Below are 24391 nucleotides of genomic sequence, written 5' to 3' on the forward strand. Positions count from 1 at the left end.
TGAAACATATGGGGGGCAAGCACAATTTTTTCAAAGCAACTTATTTTAAATAATAAAAATTACGGCAGTGATATGGTAATTAGAGAGGTTTCAGTGTTAGCAGATGTACTGAGAAAGTCATTTAGTGAGAAAAGTGTAAGCAAAGCAATTAAATTTGCATAAGAAATGCAACAGAATAACACAAGTCTACAGCTAACTTTATGGGCTTTATATGTGATATGCATACATCTTCTAGAGTGTGTATATGCATATTTTAAGACTCTAAAGAAAATTGAAGAACCAGATGACTCAGCTCGGTAACTGAAGAGAGAAATATGTCCTGAATTAAAATGAGACACCTTGCTGAGGTAGTGTGTGCTTATATTTGTTTTCTTTTGCATAATGAGTAGCTAAATGATGATATTGTTTTCTTCAGGACCATTGATCAATTGTATTTTTTCATAAATGGCTCCAAATCTAAATAACAGAATTTTTGAACATTTACCAACAAATACTTGTACATTTCTTTGAGGTCGACAGTAATTAAAGTTTATACTTTTGAGAAGACAAACATCAGACACAAAGGATCTTGGTCCCACAGTAGGAATCCATGAACAAATTTATGCTTGTGAAACCACAAATAATTGATATCTTAAACTATCCCTTTTTTAATGGGCATGCAGGTGATTTAGTATTTGAAGTTTAGTGAAAAGGAACAATCAGAGATCTCCCTGCTCCAAAGAACATCTTTGGTATTACATTTTTACCTATGATTCTTTTACAAATCAAATGGGAAATACAGAGAATTTATAGAAACAGCTACTTTTTTGTCACCTTATATGTCAGTATACTTTCAAATGCCATCAACCAATTAAGTGTTTTCTTGGAACCCAAACATTCTGGGATGTCTTTACATTTGGTGTATGCATGTGCTTCCAGAATAGGGTGTCTATTTCATATTTTTCCATATTAAAAACTAAAATAAGAAATCCTAACTTCATGAAGAGACGTGTTGCTGAGTTTTCTTTTAAGAATACATTAAAGACCATTCAAATCAGAAACTTCCAAATTATGCTTTCTAGATTAAAGAACAAATTTTTAGTATAGTTAGAAGTATAGAGTTGGCATATTTGCTATACATTGCATTTTATTTAAGGAATTCTGTCTATTATACAAGTCATTATTTTACTTGATACCTTGAAATTATTTATTATTTTAGACTTGGCATGCATGAAATTTCTTAATGAAGGACAGTTTTTTAAGAGGTGTTGTGATATAAATTTAAAGGGCAAGCACTAAAATGTCAGTAACACCATAATCTCAGCATACTCTTGCATCTCCTCTCTGCATTTCTTTGGAGAGTAGAAGAAAAGCTTGTACACTCTTTCATGGATTAATTTCAGTACCCACCTTTTCAAACACACAAGGAACATGACTTATCTGTGTCAGAAACCTCAGATATTTCCTGCATTTGTCCTTGGAAGTTACTTTTGATTTATTTTTTTTTTGTTTCTGGGTTGTGAACTGGAAATGCATTGTTGTAATTTTGTCTGGTGTTAAGAAACTAAAGGAAGCATTCTGTTGTATATCTGTACTAGCAAACAGTTCGTGAAGATACAACTTTTGTGATGACTGAAACTAGGACTGTGGAAACCACTCATGTGCCTTCTACGTACCTGGCAGAGATCCTTCACCTTCTGCAAGCCTTGTCTGAAGTGGAAGAGCGCCTTAATTCTCCTGCTCTGCAGGCCAAGGACTGTGAGGACCTCTTCAAACAAGAAGAGTGTCTCAAGGTAAGATGGAAAGATTTTCTTAGCAGTTACTGGATTGAGTCATTTTGGGTCTTCTTCAAGTTGGCAGCCTGTGCTCATTCTGAGACACCTTTTACAAGTTCTAAGCCCATCTCTGTGATGTGTTCATATATGGATGTTTGTATTTGGGAGCACATTGGGATAAAATATGAGAAAGTCTGAAGTGTTCATTTATTTTTACCTGTTTAACCTGTATTTGGAGGACAAGAGCGTTATGGTATCTGCATATTAAGTCCTTGAATGGGAGAGAAAGGATGGAGAGGCACAGTATATTTAAAGATAAAATTTGTGGTTAAAGGTTTGTTTGTATAGGGCTAATGGAAAAGAATTCTTTACTGAATTAGTATGACTTTAAATATTACTGTGTAGTTTCTTCAGTTCTTGAAATATCACTGTCTGGTTTGTTCAATGCTTGCAACACTGAAATCCTTTGAAACTGGTGGAATTTTTTTAACTCAGAATTGACATAAGAAGAGAATGAGATTAAAGTTGTAAGCCTAAGTAGATGAATGAGTTATCAGCTTTTGCAGAATAATGTTTGTGTGAGGAAAGCCTTGTAAAAAATTGTGCTCAAGTGCTGTATATAATTACAGCAATTCCAAATTGTCATCCAGCATGAAGAGAAGACTATATTTCCATTTTTCTGTGATTATTTAGGAAAAGGAATTTTTTTTAAAAAAAGAAGTAAATATTAGCCTAAAGAGACTGGAATTTGCCTACAGTCAGCTATAAGAAAGAAGCTTAGAGGGAGAATCAGGGCAGTGGCTCTGCCTATATGCTCTGAATTTCCCTCTGTGGGAGCTCATTTATCTCTTTCCACGTCAGAGGATATGTAACAAAACCACATCCATATGCTGCTGTTAGCTTCTGTAAAATCAAATCTGTTTATAATTCTTGTACATTCATAGATATATATTTTAGGCATTTGTGTGCACACACACATGTACACACACACAAATATTCTTACCATCTTGTGAAAATTAGGATGTTTTCAGTTTCCTAGCCAGGCAGTAGAGTTGGGTAGTGAAGCATAACAGTGGAGTGTTGGATCAAAGGAAGTACAGAACTGGTAATAGGATGTCAATCAATAGATGTCAAATACCAGTAGGCTGTTTCTTTTACCACTTCTGATTTAATACCAGTAAATTAAAGTCAGTCTGAGTATTGAAGCACAAAACATGCCAATCTAATTGTCATTCTTCATTTTAAACAATCTCTTCTGCACAAAAAACAAACAAACAACAAAAAACAACAAAAACCAAGTCATATACTGTGTAAATCATGGCTAATGAGTGCCTATTTGATCCTTGTTGATGAACTTCTGTTTACTAATCAATTGGATGGAGAAACAGAGGATGGAGAAACCTCAGGAAGTTTACTGGGAAATTAATTCCTTTAGTTCTTAGTTCCTTAGTTTTTCTCAGTGCTTTACATTTGGGCTAGTTTCATCTGATTTATACCCTTAAGTAATCTGTTGTTCACCCACATACATTTGGTATTATTGGAGTTGACACCAACTTTAATAATATTGATTACTGAGGTTACAAGTAAGTACTACCATAGGTTTAATTTAACTGAACTATTAAATTGTTATGAGATGCATTTGTGGGCACAGTTCCATCTTCCTCCAAAATAAATCTCTTAGAAGAGGCAAATGGGTCTTGCACATTCGTGGGCTTTTGGAAGGGTATAGGTTTGATCTGAGCCTGCTTAATGAATATTTATTTCCAAGGAAAAGCATCCATCATTGTCATTATCCTGCAGTAAAAATAGAAAAGTAGTGCATAAATTGTTCAGTAGCTGGTTGGAAAAGGTTTGAAATTAAATTGTCGTTGATTTTTTTTCTCTGACAGATTTGCATGAATCAAATTACAGAACTGTCATGAATAGCTCTGTGTTTTAAAACTGAGCTTTTGATTTTTTTTTTCACTCCCATTCAGAAAGAATCCATTTTAATTAATCTGTGAAAGGAAAAATAAGTTTATTTAAAAGAATCAGTGGTAACAGCTTTGAACATTTCCTCCAGAGTAAATATGTTTAGTAGGACTTAAACATGATTGCTCATTATCAAATAGGATAAATATTGAATACAAGTAAGAAATTGCTAACATCAATTGTCATAGCACTGACTTTTTACATCAAAGTCATGTGAAATTTTAAAATATGAGGTTTTGTAGCAAAAATGTGGTAGCTTTTAACATTTACTAAACTGTAATATTTTAATGAGCATATTTAATGTATCTGCTGAAACCAGCTCATAGGAATGTTTTTCTCTTCATTTTAAGCTTTAGGGAGTGGAAAAGTCAGATAGAGAAATCAAGTCTTGTCACTTTATCTCATAAAGTGAGCATTGCAATGTTTTCATCATCCCATTACAAGTTCTTTCAAGTATTATGACATACAATACCTCAGCTTTTCTTCATCACTGTGCTGACAGTACTTTACTGACAATTTAAATATTACAGTTCTGTCAAAGGTGAAACTTGAGTTGATTGTACAGAAAATTGTGGTTCATAGATTGATGAATTAGTAAAGTTGGCCTGATATACTCTCATTGCAGGACAACTATTGTTATAAGCACAGACATTATTTCTGTCTGCTACTGATGATGTTCATATTGGTGGAGTTCACAATCTTTGAGCTACCTGTGTAGGATTGATTATGATTACAATGGATTCAATTGCATGAAAAAATGTAGTGTTAAAATGCTTTCAGATTTTAGCAAATTATCCTTCCTTGCAGATGGTGTTTCCAATGTTTCCTAGAAGTTAAATCACTGTAAAGTTTTGCATATATTCTACTTAATATGGTTATGTTGTTCATACTAAGACAAAGCTTTCCTGTGTAATGATTATCTCGTGCAAGCTACTTGACTAGTTCAAGCTCCAGATTATTTAGTGGGAAATATATGCACTGTAATAAATATACTGATTAACCAGAGAATAAAACTAACCCATATTTATCTTTGCTAGCACGTAGGAGAAATGCATCAACATGAAAGAGTATACCTGGAATTTAAGAAATCTAACTTAGAACTATGTGAAACTTTAGTTAGTAGAATTTTTAAGGATCACTGTCATAGACATGACATAGTTATGCCTATTCATTACTTAATTCTATTAACTTTGAATTCAAAACTTATTTCCTGAGGTTACTTGCATTATATAATTTTATGGGAGGCCTGCAGTAAGGCCTGTAGATTTTAGTGCCTCTTTTTATTATTTCTTTTAATATTCTTAATTTTTTCAGGAACATCTTATTGTAGAATATGATTATACACTTTACTATCATTTTTTTTTTCAATGATGTCATAGCTTTAATATGGAAAGCCAGCTGGCTCTGAGCAAGAGATTTCTTATACATGTATATTAATCATTCTAGCAATTCTGCTTCTAGTTTATATTCTTCTATATTTCCCATATGGATTTTATTTAGTTCATTGAAAATTGGGTTGGTTTCCCTGTTGTTTTTTAAATGTTGATAATTTAATGCTCTGACTCATCTTTTCTCCTTTTTTTTTCCTTTGGTAATCGTTCATCAACTGACAGATAGAGCAGGTTTTTTGCACTGTTTTCTACTGTGTCGTACTTCAGAATATAGGAATTCATTGGACACATCACACATCCAGGACTCTGGCAGAAAGAATCCCCTTTCAAAGTGGTTTATGAAGCCAGTCATACCTATACTAGATATTGTAACTCATAATTCTACACAGATTTTTAAACTGTAATTAATTTGTGGAATTTTTCCATCCTTCCATGCTTACTAACAACTGTGCTGTTACTGGATTTCATGTTAGTAGAAAAAGCATGAAATATTGTAAAAAATCTGCTATAAATATAATTATAAATAATCATTCTACAAAATTTCAGAATCAAAAAAATGTATTTTTAATCCTACGCAGTGGAATACATATTTGATGTGTACTAAGTGACTCTTATCAAGAATAATCACGTAATAGGAAATTCAGAGTGATTTTTCTGCTGTAGCTCAATAGAGCCCAATTACCCATAACTTAGAACTGAGTGTGCTCACATGCACTCTCCAAATAGATCTGTCAGTAACACTGTGCTTGGTGACAGATTTGTACACAAATAGCCAAGGAACTGAATTTTTTCAGGAAGTTGTCTTTCTCTGGCAGATAAAGACAAATTCCAGGTAGTGAAAATGAACTGGACTTGAGTCTCTAGCACTCGGATTTCTCTTTTAAGAGCAGTGAGATGGATCAGTCCCTAAAGGCTACTGTCACTTGAGCTGCTAATGATTTTCTGTTATCCTTTTTTTTTTCTAAAAAATTAGCTTTGTTTGCTTCTGTTAACCACGTTATAAAATCTCCCAAGGCATTGTTGATAACTGCTTGCAGATCATTCTCTTCAACATAAAAGTTAGATGGGGAATTTGTTTGAGATGCATGAGTTTCTCTTTTTTATTTCTTTTTCTCGTGGACATTCTTATACTCCTTTACAGCACATCAGCTGTATCATCTTGTTCTTACTCTAGCAGCTCTGCTTTAAAAAAAAAGCAAAATTCTGGCTTAGAAATTTGATATCTTTTTAATAGACCACTAATTCTAAACATAAGAGATTTATCACTTACCAATTCTGAAGAGCTTAGATACATTTAATCTATTTTTAATATTTAGAAAATTGATCTACTTGGTTGAGAAAGCCTGAAATGTAAATATACTTAGGCAGATATATTAATCTTAATTTGGTTACTTGAACATGTTGAACACAAGAAGTGCCTTCTTGTGTGGCTCAGATGAGCTGATATTCAGACCTACTGTAAAGAAGGCCACTTCACTCAGGTGCTTAAGTATGTCCTGGCACATTATAAAATTTCAATTAAAGTTTCTCCTGTTCTTTAAATGTGCAATTTTTAAGTCAGGGATGAGGTTTTGTGGAAATGCTGCCTCTTTTATGTTAATGGGATATATCTTGGAATATTTAGAGGCATTTTATGTTTTTATCATCTGATATTTCTTACATTCAGATTAGAAACATTGAATATCTGAATTATCCATGCCCTGAGTGTGTAAAACAAAGATTTAAGTAGACCTGAGTAAGGAGTACAGAGTGTGAGACATTTTCTGGAAAAGTCAAATGAGATTTGTTGAGTAATGACACAGACCCAGCCAGTTTTCCCTCCACATGATAGATTACTGACAAGGAGGAAACACTCTCCTTATTGTGACTCATTCCAGAGACAAGACATCTACCTTTCTCTTTTGATTTATAAATATTCATTTAGTCTGCTTAATGTAAGTCACGTTTCTCAAGACGTAAAAATTCAAATTATTATTCATATGAGGGATGTGATGGAATGCACTTTCCCCCACCCCCCCCCACAAATAGCATAGTGCTAGAACTCCAGGAACTCAGGGAACCCAGAGTATTTTTCTTTGTTTTTGCAGGGTGGTTTTGTATGCAATTATTTCAATGCATTGCCTTCGCATTTACATAAGGACTTCAAGTCTTATATTTTACAAAATAGTAAACACAGTGTAATAACTTTAATTAGTTAAAAAATTAGAAGTGATTTTTTTCAGGTCAGGAAATGTAAATACTGACATACAGAACCTTTGAGCAAATAGCACTTTGTTTCTCCTCCAACCATCAACTTCCTCAGATGTATTTCATTCAGTCTTCAAGGAAAGGATGGGCTTTCAATTATTTTACCAGGTTTTTGTAAAATTACTCCTATTATCAATATTATGGTTTAATTAGTATTTTGTACCAATCTCTCTTTTTTATGAACAATTACTTTTTATTTATAAAATCAATATTTTGTTTTTATTTTTGAAAATCTTGATATTACAGAGCATTAAGGATAGCCTGGGGAGACTGCAAGGTCATGTAGAAATTATTAACAACAAGAAGACACCGGCTTTGAAAAATGTTGCACCAAAGGAAGCAGCAAATATACAAGAAAAGCTGACTCAACTTAATTTTGAATGGGAGAAAGTTAACAAGATGTACAGGGACCGACAGGCGTAAGTGACTTTTAAAACTTTCTCATTCTGATGGCTTTCTTCAGTATTTGGCCTATTGTTGATGATTGGTTTTTTGCTTCTTTTTGTCACAAACAATAATTTCTTCTAAAAGGAAAGAATATCTATATAGAATTGCTATTTAATTTGTGAATATTCTAGTAAAACTGAAAATATGAAAATATTCTTACCAGCTATCACTTGCATTGACCCATTGAAATGGTAATGCTACATAAATTGCTATGATTTATGGGATATACCTTTATTCCAGCATGAGTACTTAAGAGTTAACAAATAACTTTGCCTTAGATTGAAAAGTCATAGTTTCAAGAATTTATTGAATCACCACAGAAAAATCCTTGACAATTCTTCTGAGAATGAATGGCATTAATCTGATAATGAAAATCATTTTATATATATCAATAGTTCCATTCATTGAAACTTTCCATTCATAGGAATTTTACAAAATTGGCTCTTCAGCTCTTCAATCAATGCTGAAAACCTGACATTAAAAGTTTAGTTTGCTATGCCACCTCAAAAGACAAGAGATTGATATTTGATAGAATATCACTTTTTGCACTACATATATGTTTTGAAATATCATTTATCTAAGAAAATGTTGTTAAAAACTTGTCATTATTATACAAAAAATTCACTTTATGTGCAAATTATTATGTTAATGATAGAATGAGACATGATTCTAAATGTGTAAGCAGTTACTGGAAGAAAAAAATACTTCATGTGCGTTTAGCCTGTACCGACTTTGCTCTACAGTCCAATTCTTGGTAACCTCTATGTTTTCTTTGATTAAAAATATTGGTAAATAGCTGTCACTTTGCATATTCCTAGAGACATTATTTCCACTGTCAGCCGGTCACTAGCTTTGATTTTTGATTACTGGAGAGAGAAGAGAGTAAAGCTTAAAAATAATAATCAGAGAGATAAATAGTAAGTAATCTAAGTCAGTAATCTTTGTGTCATCTCTGCTTTATCTCAACATTTAAAGTGTAAGAAAGATGAGACAGATTTATAGTCTGGTAAAGTTTACAAATTCTTCTTTGCCTGTTGTTTTGTTGGGTTTGTTTTTTTCAAATAGCAAGTTCTGTTCTAATGATGCCATGAACAGAAATGAAGGATAAGTTAGAAAAAAGGTTGAAGAAAATCTGCTTGCACAGATAATAACACATGGGGATATTTGTTGTTGAGCTTTTCCCAGAGACTGGCTTTGCCCAAAGTCTTAGTGGTTTGGTATACCAAGCTCTGAGAAACCTTTGGAATCTCCTTTCCCTAGAAACTGGCTTTGCCCAGCCTGTTACTGTTTTAGTAGACCAATCTTTGAGAAACCTTTGGAGTCCCCTCATATGCATTTTCTGCCACTTGTGCAGAGCAAGGACGGCAATTTAGTTAGTTGAAAGCTTGGACTATGATCACTGACACTCAATTATTCGTTATTTAGGCTGTAGTGGTATTTAGCCAGCAGCAGAAGTCTTGTGAGGTGAAATGAATTAGTGTTTGTCAAGTATTTTGAGGTCATGAGACAAAGGCAGTGGAGAACTGTAAAGAATGATTACTGTCTAGCTGGCCTTTGCCTGGGGCACTTGCCCTGGTTCAGTGTGATGGACAGCAGCTCAAGGTGATGATAAGCTTGACTGCTCTCTGATTCATACACCTTTATTTTTCTTTTTAATATTTTGGGTTTGGTGTCAGCCTTAAAGAGGTTTTTATTGAACTCTAGATGGTCCCTGTAGCTTCTGCTGTTCTTTGAGGGGCATTTGGACTGCCCACAAATCCAAGGGATGAGGTGAAGGACGACAATATGGCCTTTAGCGTTTTATCTCTAGCAGTTTGTGTCTGTAAGGAGTGAAAGTACCAGTGTAACTCTGCCCTTGGGACATGGATGAAGCTGTGTTTAGAAGATATGCTATTGATGATGATACTAAAGGACAGATATGCAATTATTATTGGTGCTGTCTTGCTTTCAAGGGAGCGTGTCTAAGTGAATGTGAGTATTCCATGTCTGAAAGGTACCAGGAACAAAAATACTGGGACTGTTTTCATTTCTGAATATTGGTTTTATGAAATCAAAGGCTTGTGATAACATGGAAATTATTGTTTTAATAAATGAAAAGTCAACTATTGCTATGACAGATGGAAGAACAAAGCAACTTTCCTTACCATTGTAGTTACTAGCAGAGAGCTCACTCTAAATATTATAGAAGCGATTAGAAACCTTCATGTTGCATTTTTTGTGTGAAATGGATTTCCTTGAAGTCCTGATTCATATCTAGATACTTTGTAATTAACTCTAGAGTGAGTTCCTTTTAATTAGAAATCAAAATAGATTTTCAGTTTGTTTTATAGCAGAGCCTGCACAGTTTGACAGAAATACACTTTGAATGGTGAGCACTCAAATAGCTTTACAAGTGCAGTTCTACAGTTTTTGAAAATCTTATTTCACACTTTTACTTTATCATATTTCCTGTATTTAAATAAGAGTTCATATTGTACTTAGAGTATATAGTGTACTTAATATACCAGGCAATATTTCATTGGGAAAAAAAATGCTGTGGTCATCCTAGAGTACCCTTCCAGTACCTTTAGAAACCTGGGATGAATGCAAATTTTTTATTCTTTCACAAACACAGTGAACAACTAATCTTCACTAATTAATTTTTTAAGTCAAGCCTGTATCTAAGCATGGTTCTTTGATAGGAGTGACTTTCTTTTCTATCCCAGTTAATACCAGAACATGGTAACTCATTGTGTTCCCAACAGATAAATGGGAATGACATCATCTTACACCAAGTGGAATTTGTTTCCTTGGTTTCAGTTTTATGAGTGCAAAAAAACCTCCAGGAAACAGCAGTGGTCTGATTTGTCTTTTGTGAGCTAAAGAGCGACTGATGATTTAATTTATAACTTCAACCTTTGCTTGATACTAAATTTTTATGTTATCTTTCCAAATGTTGTATTAAGATAATAGAATCTGAATTTTGAAAGGTAAGGTTTTAGTGCCAATAAGAATAACCACTCAGATGTCATAGTTTTTCCTGTCCTTGTACCAGAATTTCACAATAGTCTTTCTTCTTTCCAGCAGTCTTAAATACTAGAGTTTTTTTGGTATTAATCATGATTATTTAGGAAGTGACATTACACCAGGTCCCTATATACCAATTAAATGAAAACATATAATCTTTTTAAATGAGAACATGTAATTTTTGGGAAAAAAGACACAATAGAAGATAGACTTTTAAATTACTGTCTTATATCAATTTTTATCCTATCAGCATGCCACTTGTAAAAGGCTTTGTTTGCCTTTTCAGGATACTGTCTTCCCATGATATTTATGCCTAAGTCTTTCTTCTTTCTTCTGTAAACAAGTGCTCCCTAAAATTAAGGGAGCACTGAAACTGTCAGCAATCACTGAATCAATGAAGTGAAACAAAGTTTTCCAAAAGAGATGTTAATTTAAAATATTTCTTTAGGAATTGCAAATAAGAATGTTAAAAAAAAAGACATACATGGCAGAAAAAGTTAGAAAAATACTCAAATGAATATAATTCAGAAGCAAAATACTTAATTGCCAGGCATCTAATTTTTGCCTTTTTCATGTCTTATTTAAGAATTATCTTCCAGGCCTACATTACTGACTTTATTAATGCACATCAAATTAATCTCAAATCCACTAAAAATTAAATGTTGTGAGAGAATGTGGAGAAGTTGATATCAGATATCTTTAGAAAGTGCTATTAGATAATTCTGAAAAGTAGAAAAAAGTGTTTTGCTAGTCTTTTATAAGAAAAGATAGCAAATCCAAACCGATAATAAAAATATATTGAGGCTGTATGAAATTCACAGACAACTAGCAATTTTTATAGTAATAGGAGCAAACCATAAAAATAGTTAATAGGTTTATATTAAGAATTAGTTTCATTTTTGGATAACAGTACAACTGTCAACTTTTTCTGAATAACATTAAATTAGCTCTTGATTATCTTGGTAAGGGTGAAGGAAAACATTTATTATACACAAATAATTGATTTATTGTCAGAGAAGTAATATTTTGTGGTAATATTTTTATGACCACATAGTAACAGATGTCATAATCCCTTACTGATATATTCTGTTGAGCTGAGAACTAATCTGATCCATGGATCTAGATATTAGAAAAAAGCAGTGAAATACATTAATTTTTCAAATGTAAGTAACCTGCCTATGTTCTGAATTACTGCAGAACAAGAAGGCCTTGAGGACATTCCTGTTTATGGTATCTGAATCAGATCCAGCTTCTGTGCTCTGCTTGCTTGGTAGAAATTATAGAGATACAGTATTAAGAGATGTGCATTCAGCCCAAGTGATGTATTTAGAGTAAAGTTACCTTTTCAAATTATGAGATATTTTCTTGGAGGAGTATCTATAAGCAACTGACAAGTGCAAACCCAGATGTTAGAATACTAGGGAAATTATTTTATTGAGTGTAGATTTCCAGAAACATTTAGGTACCTCAACCCTTCTTTCATGGCTTCCACCTCTTACTTCAGAGTGCTCCAACTCTCTCATTCATCCCATGCAAATCTTGTGCAGATTTCTCTTTAACATTCCATTATGAAACTATGCTTAGGTCTGAATCCCTTTGTGACTGTTCATTATACAACTAAATTAGCCTTTCAAAGAATCCAAACTGAAACCAAAAGATAAAAAGGGCAAATTTAGAACTTTTAAGAAAAAGGGTTTGGAGCCTTGAGTACCATATCTATCTTAAGGAACATGAAAATAGAATTATTGCAGGTGATTCTTTTTAATTAGATATAATAGGGGGCCATTTAGGCTCTTTATGTTTTCCTTCTCAGAGTTTCTTAGTTGTGGATTTTTAATTTCCATCTGAGGCACTAACAATGTTGTGTAAATGTGAAGTCATTGAAGATATGAGTCATGGGACCTACTTTTAGCTGTCCAGGTTTTAGTTACCTATTTTACAGTACTTGCTTGTGTTCTTTCTCAATTCAATCCTGCCAGGCAATCCTTTCACAGGGAACTGCTGCACTATATATTGTGAGTCTCTGACTCTTCAGGGAGACCAGACAAGATAAGACTAGAGACATTGCTTTTGGATAGATAAAATTAGGGGAGATTAATCTTAAGCTAAAATGTATAACAAAACAATGCAGTTTAATTTATATCTAAATGTTCTTTCACTATGCCCAGTCAGCATTTCTTTGTACTTGCTTTAAATCTGACAAAGTGAATGACAAAAATTAATGTTAGCTGGCTTTGTTTCAGTACTGGGAGAAGAGCAACTAGTGGAAGGCATAGGTATTTTAAGAGAAAGTGAGAAATAGTGGCTGTTCTCTTCTGAAAAAGTGTCTGCTCACATATTTCTGTTGAGGTTGTAAGTCTTCTTATTAGAATTACCCTTGGCTCAGGATTCAAGGTGAAAGTGAAAACCAGAACAGATTAGTTCATCCCCAGTGTGAGAAGAAAATTATTTCCTTTCTAATGTTAATCTCAAAATAGTTACCATGCCTTATTTACATGCAGGCTAGATTTTTTTTCCCTTCCTTTCTTTCACAGTGACTCAAATTGTTCATTTAGATTTTGAAAAGGGCAGCTTATAATGCTTGACTCTTGCAGCCAACATTAGTTGTTAATTCATTTCCATACCCTGCTTACTGTACAAAAATGCATTCCATAGCAGTTGCTATATAATCAAATTCTTGCAACAAATTTGCCACTTGATTTACCCCCATAATATTGCACCATCAACTTAATGTGCTGGTAAGTTTCACTGGTTACTTAATTGCTAGCAAATAAGTATAAAATAATATATAACAAGCAGGTGTAATATAACATATAACTGTTTTATTATGGACAATCTAGATAGGGCTTTCTGTCAATGTTTATAACATTAAGAAACCCAAAATATATACAAATATTTCTGTGGCCTAGTTTATAAGTAAAAGGATTAAATTTGTAGCAAAGTTGGAAAATATTTTTACCTTATGTATGGCCATTGAAATGTCTCTTTTCATGGGGCACTATATATAAGATCATCTTCTAAATGGAACTGCTTTAAGTGAAATCTAAAATTATTTGTTAAACTTTAATAGCAAATGTGAGGCAGGATAAGAAATAACACTGCAGCTTTTGGGAAAAGAGCTATGTTTATTAAATCCCTGTCATAGTGTAATTAAAGAGTTTAAAACAGAAAAATGTTATGGGAATTGAAGGTGCCTGTATTGTAAAAAAAGGTGAAAATAATTCAGAATTTCTTTTAATAAGTAGAGGAGATAATCTTGCGTGTGTTTGTGCTGTGAAAGTGTTTCAGATGAAAAAGAATCTTGTATGTTTTAAAATCTCCAACCCTCAAGGCTGACAATTAGCATAATTTAGCATAACTTTACTGTAAAATGCTCAGTGACAAAACTGCACCACATTCATACAGGAATTATTGTAGAGCCTTTTTCTGCTGTACAAACAAAGATTTTCACTGAAATGTCTGGGAAATGTTATGGCTTAGTCATGAATATGTGGGCTGTAGAGCTATGGGAATGCAAATGTGTATGAAGAGAATTGCAGGCAGAAGCAAATAGACTCTGAGCCATCTGGATATGAACTGTCTTGGGCCTTCATGTCAGATACACAAAAAAATATGACATGGTGGGCAGTGTCATAAGCTATGAGACACAGCTGGAATGAAGGGCATACTTGCTTTAGGGACAATGCTGTGTTAGTGCATCTCTGTAACTTCCCAGACTGTCCTGATTTATGGCCAACCATCTCAAAGCACAGGCAGAGCTCATTCATGCTTAGTTGCATCCATCCATGTAGATATAGCCTAAGAGAACTGCAGGATATCCTCAGGTCCAAAACTTTATTTGCAATGGCTTCCATTACCTTCTGTAAGTGTTGACAAATAAGGTATATTTTCACTGTTGGTATTGAATCACTGCATTGTGCTGTGCCAGAATTTTTTAGCTGGATGAATATTTAGCTAGGTCAGCTGTGCAATGGATGAAGGATGAGATTGCAGGAACTTCCATTAGGTCCAATTCATATTGGAGGTACTAAGGTGAGCTCCTTTGCAGAATTCCCTTGAAGCTTTTTAAGGAATTGCTGCTCTCTAGTTGCCATGGTGCAGTGTACACCTCCCTGCTAGTACCTCCCAGGAAAGCATTTTTGGCAGTAGAGGGAGCCTAGTCCTTGAACATCTGTAGCTATAGTCAGAAGTTACAGTTTTCTGTTTTATACAGTTTTCATCACTGTTGTTTCTCAGCTCTCAGTACATGTTGTTGTTATCATCTAATAAATATAATTTTCTTTTGCTTCCTCCAGGGCAGTTTGAATGGAACTTTTTTCTTTTGTTATATGTGTTACATAACCCCCTATGTGCCAAAGAGACAAAGACACATATTAAGTTTGGAGTAGAAAGCAGCAAGTTTTGTGTTAGTCATAGACCCTGGTACTAATATTTTTGAGGTTACAAGGTTCAGTCTGGTGACCTTCAGTAATTCAGGGGGGATGGTCAGCTTTGAAATTTTCTTTTCTTTATGGGCAAGTCAGTGTTTGTGGTGATTTTGGTGAGAGCTAGTTAATATTTCTGGTGTGAACTAAAATGTTGCAGCTATGGAACTGACAAAAACTGTTTTCTTTGTCTAATTCTTATAGCATGAGGTACACTGCACATTAATAGAGCAGTTTCTGCTCCCTAAAATTTTGACCCTTGAGATTAATTTAGCCTTTTATTTATTTATTTTTATTTGTCTGTGGAGCTGTGAATATTGTTTATGATAGGAAAAAAGTTTCCTTCTTAACTTGGAGCAGCGTATTGCAGGGATGTTTTGTAAAAGTAGGCAAAACACCTTTTTCCTATTTACTGTTATTTTGGGGAAACTGTGGCATTCCCATCCTTATCAGGAAGGGAGTACCCTAAATTTATAGATACCATTTCAAAAAGGAACAACAAAAGTAAGATGGGCCATAAACGCTTGCAAAGTTTTATTACTAAATTATATACATTATGGAAATTGGTATAAGTCTGTTATAGTATAAGTAAACAGTGGTGGATTTTGACTAAGGGGTCAGGTGAAAGAGAAGAGAGAAAGAGAAAAAGAAAGAGAGAAAGAGAGAAAGAGAGAGAGAAAGAGAGAAAGAGGGAAAGGGCCACAGGGATCCAGCTGCTGGGGCGTGCACCACCCAGGCTTTGTGGAGACACCTTTTTAAAAGTAAGTTTTCCCCACCCTGGAGCTAAATTTCTTGCTTTCTATGCAAATTAGTTATCATCCTCAGTTTGTTCTTCTGGATATCTCTGAAAATAGGTCAGAGATTTTGTGGGGAATTTTAGGAATCTTGACTGGGGAATAAAGACTACTGGGCTGGCCTTTGGCCAACAGTCCATGCGCTCTCCTCGACCTCATTGCTGTGCTTGCCCTGTACTGTGTTCCTAGCTCCAGGAGCCAGAGCAAGGAGAATTGTCCCATGAAAGCCCTGCCCTACCTCTGCCTGGCCCCTCCTTCAGCCACACGCTGTTCTTTTTCACAATGTGCTCTCACCAACAACCCTTGGTTGGCTCTGACCTTCTGGCTATTGGTGTTTGAGACATGGTTAACCACTTATCTTCTGGGCTTCTGCAGGGGGCTGTGTCATAAATGCATTGCAAGTACTTTTTTCCAATGTTATATTATATTTTTCTTCCTGGAATATATAGTTTCTTCTAACTTAGACTTTCATTATTTCATCTGGTTGGTAATTTGAAGTGTCTAGTTGCTTTTCTAGTAAAAGAGAGATTAATTCTTAGTGTAAGGTTGAAAATTTTCTTCCAGCAGTTACACTAAAATAAAATGAGTGACAATTATTTTGCTGTTCTCCTATATCATTAAGCCTGATATCACTCAGGAAAATTGGGTTTAGTAATAACTCCATTAAGACCTTGAGGCAATTCTCTAACTATTAGGGCTACATAAGGATAACACTGTAAGATTGTATAGCCTCAGTTCTAGTCAGATTATCTGATTTACTCTTTCTGTCCACAAGTCTTGTATGACAGAGAGAAAATTAAAAAGAAGTGGGTGCCAAGACTGAAAAACAATAAAGCAAAAAATTCAGATAAAATTCCCATAGAATACCAAGTGTACCTATATTTTGCATGTGTGCACGCATTAGTTGGACGACTGGAACACAGTTGCCAATCAAAATGGAACTCAGGGACCCTCTGTTTGTCTTTTTGGAGTGTTAAAACAAGTAACATGTTATTTTTTCTCTCCAGAACCAATTTTCCCAAATCCTATAACAGCACAATTACCTCTGAGACTTGCTTCTCAAATTTGGCTGAAATTGACTAAAAGGCTAGAAAATTTATTATTGGAAATGAATGATGGACAACATAATCACTGAAGTTTCATTTCCTTAGGTTTTATTTGCTTACCCTGTTAGTCATAAAAAATTCAGTAGAATCCCTTTTAGCAACTTATCTCTGTATGATTATACCTTGCTGCCATATTTTCCCTTTTTCCTGAGCTGTGTGGGATCTAGCTATGGTGACTTAGAGAGTTTTCATTTCCTTAATTAGTGTCATAGGATCACAGAATAATTCCAGTTGGAAGGACTGTCAGGGACTCTCCCAGTCTAACATTCTACACAAAACACAGTCAACACTAGCAGACCAGGTTACTTTAGCCAGACAGGTCTTAAAGACTTTCAACAACAGAGACTGACCCACTTCTTGACAACCTGTTCCACAGTTTGACTGTCCTCATGGTGCAACTTTTCCTTATATCTGGTCTAAACTTCTTATTTGCTTTTATGCCTGTTGCGTTTCATCCTCACGCTATGCACCCCTGTGACCGTGTTCACAGGGGTTCCAGGATGAGGGAAGTGATGAGGAGGCTGATTTATTATTTTATGATATATATTATCTTAAAACTATACTAAAAGAATAGAAAAAAGGATTTCATCAGAAGGCTAGCTAAGAATAGAAAAAGAAAGAATGATAACAAAAGGTTGTGTCTCAGACAGAAACTCCAAGCTACCTGGCTGTGATTGGCCATTAATTAGAAACAACCAACATGGGACAATCACAGATGCACCTGTTGCATTCCACAGCAGCAGATAGTCATTGTTTACATTTTGTTCCTGAGGCCTCTCAGATTCTCAGGAGGAAAAATCCTAAGGAAAGGATTTTTCATAAAAGATGTCTGTGACACACCCCTCCGAAGAGCCTGACTGAAGCTCTTCGATGACCTCCTCACAGAGCAAGGGCCCCAGCCCCATGACTTTGTGGTGCTGTCCTGCTGAATTCACTCCAGTTCATTAAGGTCCTGTTTTGACCAGCGCAAAACTGGACACTGTGTTCTAGATGTGGCACAGTGAGACCTGAGTGAGGAAGGGTAGTCTTTTCTCTCTGTCTGCTGGCTGTGCTGCTGCCAACGCAGCCCAGGATATATTTGGTTGTTTTGGCTAACAAGGCACACTGCTGGCTCATGTCCCACTTGCTGCCCACAGTACCCCAGATCTGTTTTTTCAAAGCCACTTCCCAGCCAATCAATTTCCAAACTATATTCTTGTGAGGGGTTCTTTTTTCACAGGTTTTGGACTTTGCATTTTGTGATTAATTCAGTGGGGCTTCTGTTGGCTCACCCCTGTCTAGCTCCCTCTGAATGGCAGCTCTGTGACTAAGCATGTTGACTTTTCCACCTCTGATTTAATCCTGATGGGGGATGGAGGACTTTAGAACAACCCTCTTGGGGTTGTTAGCAGATGGAAAATCAGATTTGAGCAGGCAAAGTGCACTTGCAGCCCAGAAAGCCAATGGCATCTTGGGCTGTAAAGCCTTTGCTGTCTCAGTGTCCTGGGGTGCAGCCTGGCTGGGGGAAAAGACTTGTCGGGTTTGAGTTCTGTGACATAATTCTCAACTTGCCCTTATCTGCTTCTAGGACTTCACCTTCTTTAATCTTGTCTGTAAGCATGAAGGGCAGGGAGATCCTGCTGGTCCTTCTCCTTTTTTATAGGTTCATTATATTTTTCAGACTTTATGCAATTTTATTCTTTTAGAGCTCTGATGTCATACTCATGAAGAAAATGCATAATGCTTGTTTGAATGGTAGGGGGTACTTAGTCTGGTGGAAAATCCTGCAAAGAAATCAGGACCTTCTGCTATAAGTATTCACCCTTTAAGATATCTAAAGTCTCATGCATTCATCAGTAAGATTTCCTGCAGTCTCTCTCTAGAATTTGCTTGATATACTCCTCTGGAATATGTTAATAATCAGAGGTTATTGTTCTGTGGTCCTGTGGTGTCTGTCCATCTTATCTAGGAAAGGACTTGGATATATTAAACTTTTAAAGATTTTAAAAGTTTCAGAAAAGTAAGCATCTGTTTCTCAACAAATCGGAAACTGTGAGTATAATTTCTAACTATGCAGATTTTCAGAAATGTATTCTAAGTCTCACTTCATCATTTTACTTGCAGTGTTTCTTTCAAACATTCAAACTATTGTTGTCAGTCCTAGTTAATAAATTCTAAAAGTGATAGTGTTTGATTTTCCTTTATCACTACTAAACAAAGAGCTTCTTTCCACCATTTTTTAGCTATTATTGTAAAGTGCTATGTCTGTCTGCAAAACTGTTTTTCCTGGCCATAAATTTGCCTTCCTAAGTATAAAGCATTGCTATAGATTGAATCCTCTGTACATTTATCTTTGTGTGTGTAGTTGCATGCAAGTATGAAAGTGCTTTTAGCTGCTCCATTCTAATTTTGCTCTCAGGCTGAGAGACATTGCAGTTCTATTTGGAACCATTTTGAGAAAGGGTAAAGAAACTCAATCTTTATAAGGCTTTATGGTCCAGATTTTATTGACTGATGCAGCACTTTATTCTGCAGAACTGGAAGTTAAGTGGTTTTAGGTAAAAACACCTGTATGCATAGCTCTTGGCTGCCATAAAGCTTAGAGTTTTCTAAGCCAAGTTATTTTCTAGGTGCAAGGCTTTAGAGCACTCATCTTCCGGGCAAAATGAGGCCTTTAAAACTTTTGACGCTTATATTTAATACCAACGTAAGAAAGAATTTGGCTTGTGCTACTTCCTTGCCACGAGGGTGAGAATTTTCTTTTTCCATTGTTCCCTTTGATCTGCTGCAGTGATCATAACTACTTGAGCTGAATTTCTGCCTTATGTTCTCATAATATTGTTATGGGTGGGATACTCACACATGAACAGAAATTTACTCATGAGAGGTGTCAAATCCTATGAGCTCATCAGTATGTATCTCATGATAGTCTTATATCCTTTTGAGAAAGAAATCATATGGACTAAAAAGTGATATGGTAATGGGAAATTGAATTTTCTACAAAAAAATGAGAGAATACATTGAAGAAAAAAATAGGCTATCAATATTTGTATGTTTTGTCTGTTAGCATAGTTAAGAAAAGAAAAATATAAGGAAAATGTAGCTGAGAATATTCTAAATGTTCTTTAAATAGATGTAAAATCAATAATTTGTAGCATATATTCCCCATAGTAGAAACAAATGCCCTTGTTTCCATTCTCAGAGAAAATAAGAAAAATTTAAAAATATAAGCTCAGTTTAATACCTGTTTAGAAGCAAGCACATTTTAAAGAATTCTGATTCCTAGGATTCATCTATTTAGTATTTATTCAGTAGCTTCCTCAGATTTCATCCATCATCTCAGAACTTTTTGCCAAAATCTACATTCTTTTAATGTTTTTAGCATGATAAAATTGTCACTTTGATTTTTAAAAGTGATCTCTGAAAGTAGGATGCTGACAAAAATAGTAAATCTCAACTTCCAGTGTCATCCTTGTGTTCTAAAGCAGTAAAAGATCAGAACTCGTTAACTCAGGAAAATTAATAGTTTAGGGATGTAGTCTGAAAAAAATGTTAAACTGTTAATCTTTTGTTTAAAGTGCTTTGTTTAAACATTTATTTTTTAATATTTTGTGGAAATATCTATTAATATGATTCAGTGTTTAATATAGACTGCCTATATTATTATAGCATACAAAATGCAGTAATTGATGGCTTCCCATGTAGAACTAAAAAATAATCAGTGAAATTAATTTGCAAGTTTCACTACATAACAGAATTTTCTAAAAATCATCAAGACATTTGTTGAATATTTTGGTTTTTCAAAGCCAGACTCTGCCCTTTTATCATGTTGTGCATATAAAGTTTTCTTTATTGACAGACATTCTGCAATTAAAGCTTGAATTTGTGGTATTGTAGGACCACTCAAGACACATTGCTTTCCCCTGATCCATGAGATTCTCTCCTGATTACTTTCTGGCAAAACCTTCAGAAGTGTTTTCTTGCTGTGCACAAGACACTTCTACTCAGATGTCATATGGTTAATGAAAAGAAATCATAAGCACTAATAGAAGCTGTCTTATGTATTAAATAGTTCCTAATTCCATATCCAGTCCTATTCACCTCTTTTTGAGTTTTCTTAACAAATCTGGCTAAATCAATGCAAAACATCCTAAAAAATTATATTATTATCAGTTCATAAATAAGACAAGAAGAGCTGTGATAATCAGGTGCTTTTTAAAGGTTAGGTGCAGATATTCTAATTTGCCAAAAAGTGAACCTTAAATTCCATCCTAATGCTCTACCCACAAGAACACTTCCCTCAAGTGCCACCTTTATGGACATAAGGAGGGACTGAAGTGAGAAGCTGTGTCAGATGTTAGAAATAAAATAAAATATTCATAAAATATTTGCCCTTTTTTGTGTGATTTTTTTTCTTTTTTTCCCCCCTTTTATTCCCTCCCTGCTCTCCCCTGAGCCCCGCACCCTTGGGGCTGGGGCAGCCTGGTGGCTTTGCCACGTTCCCAGTGCAGGGTTGGTTAACAGCAAAAGTGCTTTTTCCATCTTCCCAGCATAATTTTTCCTGCTTATGTCAGGACATAAAATACCCTCTGACAAGTTGGAAACCAAGATGAAATGTAAATCTGGCGAATCTCTGAGTTGCTCTTTTCCACTCAGCTTCACAGGCCCTCATGTAACACAAAAATATGGTACAGACACCTACTGTGCCATGAATCTTTTTCTCTGGACTTTTTAAAGCTCTTCCATAATTAGTGACTTATTTTTATTATTCCCTCTGATTTCAGTGTAGACATGGTGGGATTAAAATTTCACCATTAAGGCTTTTATATAATGGAAAAAGTATTTCTGGCTTTCGTAAACAGGTGAAAGACTGGCTAGCATCTTACAATGAGTATTAATTTTAAAAGCAACTATGCTAATAAAATCAAATCAAATCAATAATATAATCAAGCAAGAAAATGAAGTTAAAAACATAAAGGTCCAAAACACCCCAGGTTCAAATATTTTAGTTATGATTGCTTTAAGCATTTTTCTTTCTTTTTTCTTTTCCTTTTTCATTACACACAACTCTGTGTCTTGTCTGTGTGTATAGCATTTGACAATGTGGTAGATCAGTGAAAAATCAGAAGGCATAGAACCACTAAACAGAATAATGCTGCATTTTCATATTGTCAGGGTGATTAATGACAACCACTGTAGTTTGCCAGTAAAGGAAAAGGAGAAAATGTTGCTGCCTTTCTGAACTGATACTCTTTAGTAGACACTGTAGGAGTCTGCAAGCCCAGAAATAAATTCCTCTAATAACCATGAGTGTCTTTGTCCCTGCAGGGCACTAAACAGACCAACAATTCTCTTCACTATCTTTAAATCCGCTGGCACAATAGCAGTGCCAGTTCAACTGCATTTCTTTTCTCCCATTTGGATGCACAATCCTTTGGTCAGTTCCCCAAGTCTTTCTGCATCTTCCACACACAGGATAGAGCTTATTTCCAAGGTGTCTGCATGGGAAGCACCCATGAAACATGGTGATCCTAGCAAACACAGAGCTGTTCACAATTGTGGTTTTGGCATCATATCTCCAATCAGTTCTGAAAAAGCAGTTTGTAAACTATTGTAAACAATTGTAAACAATACCTGTGTATTCTGTCCCATTGTAAAAATGAGAGGGCAATTATCCACATGAGACAAAGAGAAGGGCACCTGTAGCTTGATGGCAAGTACAAGGCATCTGTAACAATCTGTCTTCTGCCTCCTAATTCTGACTCAATTATGGCACTGTAAGTCAGTAAGCTCCATTGCTTTCACTGGATTTGTGCTACTATGAGAAAGGAAAAAGTAGAAAAAGACCACTAGAACCCATGACTCTTGAAAGAGAAAGAAATAATTCTGTAACAATGTTTTGTTTCAGCTTATGGTCCATGGAGCAATAGTGCACAAATATACAATATATGAAAACATTTATAGAAAGAGACTTTGCAGTCAGTTTGAGTCTCCAAGTCAGTTCCCACCTGGATTTGCTGTTTTTATTAAATCTGTTTTTCAGACTTGTCATCTAATGCTATAGTCGATAGCAGCAGAAGTTACAGGTGCTTAGTTTTTGAAATCAAGTCCATGACATTCAGTGCAGACAAGATGTAGCATCTTGCCTGGTGAAAGAAAATAGGACCTAATCACAGCTGCTAAATCCTTTTTCTTCATCAAGTTATTTCAGTAAGTGTTGTTGTTAACTCAATAGTCTAGTCATGATCCTCCAAAGTATCCTCTAAAGTTTTAATATTCCTCTAAAGCAGGGAAGGTAGTGACATCATAAAATGTGTGTGGAAGACCAGACAGCTACAGAAGCTGAGCTGGGTAGCACCACAGACTTCCTGACCCTCGTATAGTGGAAATTATGGCAGAGAACAAGGGAAGACCCCACTCTGGCTACTCTGATGAGAGGGGAGGCAACAAGGCCATCACTGGTGCAAGGGAATGTAACAGGGACTTGATAACTGAAAAGATTGTGTTGCTAAGGGAACAGGGGCAAAGGGCTCTGAGTGGAACATCTTGCATGAAAGTTAGAGAACTATAAATACTGATGAATAGTGTAATAAACTGGTCTTGCTTGCATAGCACAGTCCTGCAAATAGAAAGGTAGAATACACAGCACTGAGAGTAGCTGCTAGAAATGTTGAAACAGTAATGTAGAACATGCTTGCCGTGATCTGATCATTGCAGAACATGTTAAGACAGAGCAGAAATGATAAATCAGCATTTATAGTAATTCTGGGATACCTCAGTGAATTGCCTTTGAGCTTTGAGTGTAGTTATAAGGAAAATAGGGGATACTGAAGCAAAGAATGGAATTCTTGATTCAGCTTGCTTTGTGTGCTGGCATAACTGGGAGCTCTGGGAGTGTGCTAGTGTAGCCTCTACACTCTCCAAGATTATGATAGAGACAGAGGAAGAGCACAGATTTTGTGAAGACTACCACATAGTTGAATTCTATGCTATGTAAGCTTCTACAGTCTTGAATATGATATGCCCATGAATGGAGTTGGAGAATGTTGTATTGAAAGAAAAAGGTCTGTGAACAATTTGTAGTTTTCTAGGACTTATCATTATCTAAGATTTTTATATTTTTTGAATTTCCAAGTTTGATTAAAGTGCAGAGTGGTTATTTTCTTCCTTAACTCTGAATTGTCTGGTTACTAAACAGTGAATTACAGAGCAAGAGTTTAAAAAAACACACAGTTTTAACTCTCTAAAATTTTCCCTCTCTCTTTTATTTGC

General features: G+C 35.1%; 1 protein-coding gene across 10 annotated transcripts in view; it reads left to right on the plus strand.

Moving 5' to 3' along the window:
* DMD (dystrophin) overlaps positions 1-24391 on the plus strand; it is a 1046893-nt gene that overhangs the window by 467399 nt on the left and 555103 nt on the right. For all 10 annotated transcript variants that reach the window (XM_064706931.1, XM_064706854.1, XM_064706864.1 and 7 more), the window contains 2 exons: positions 1578-1772; positions 7610-7782. In XM_064706931.1, the coding sequence (XP_064563001.1) occupies positions 1578-1772; positions 7610-7782 (368 nt within the window). The remainder of the gene's footprint in view (positions 1-1577; positions 1773-7609; positions 7783-24391) is intronic.

Source organism: Zonotrichia leucophrys, chromosome 1, assembly GCF_028769735.1.
Source record: "Zonotrichia leucophrys gambelii isolate GWCS_2022_RI chromosome 1, RI_Zleu_2.0, whole genome shotgun sequence".
NCBI classification, from domain to species: domain Eukaryota; kingdom Metazoa; phylum Chordata; class Aves; order Passeriformes; family Passerellidae; genus Zonotrichia; species Zonotrichia leucophrys.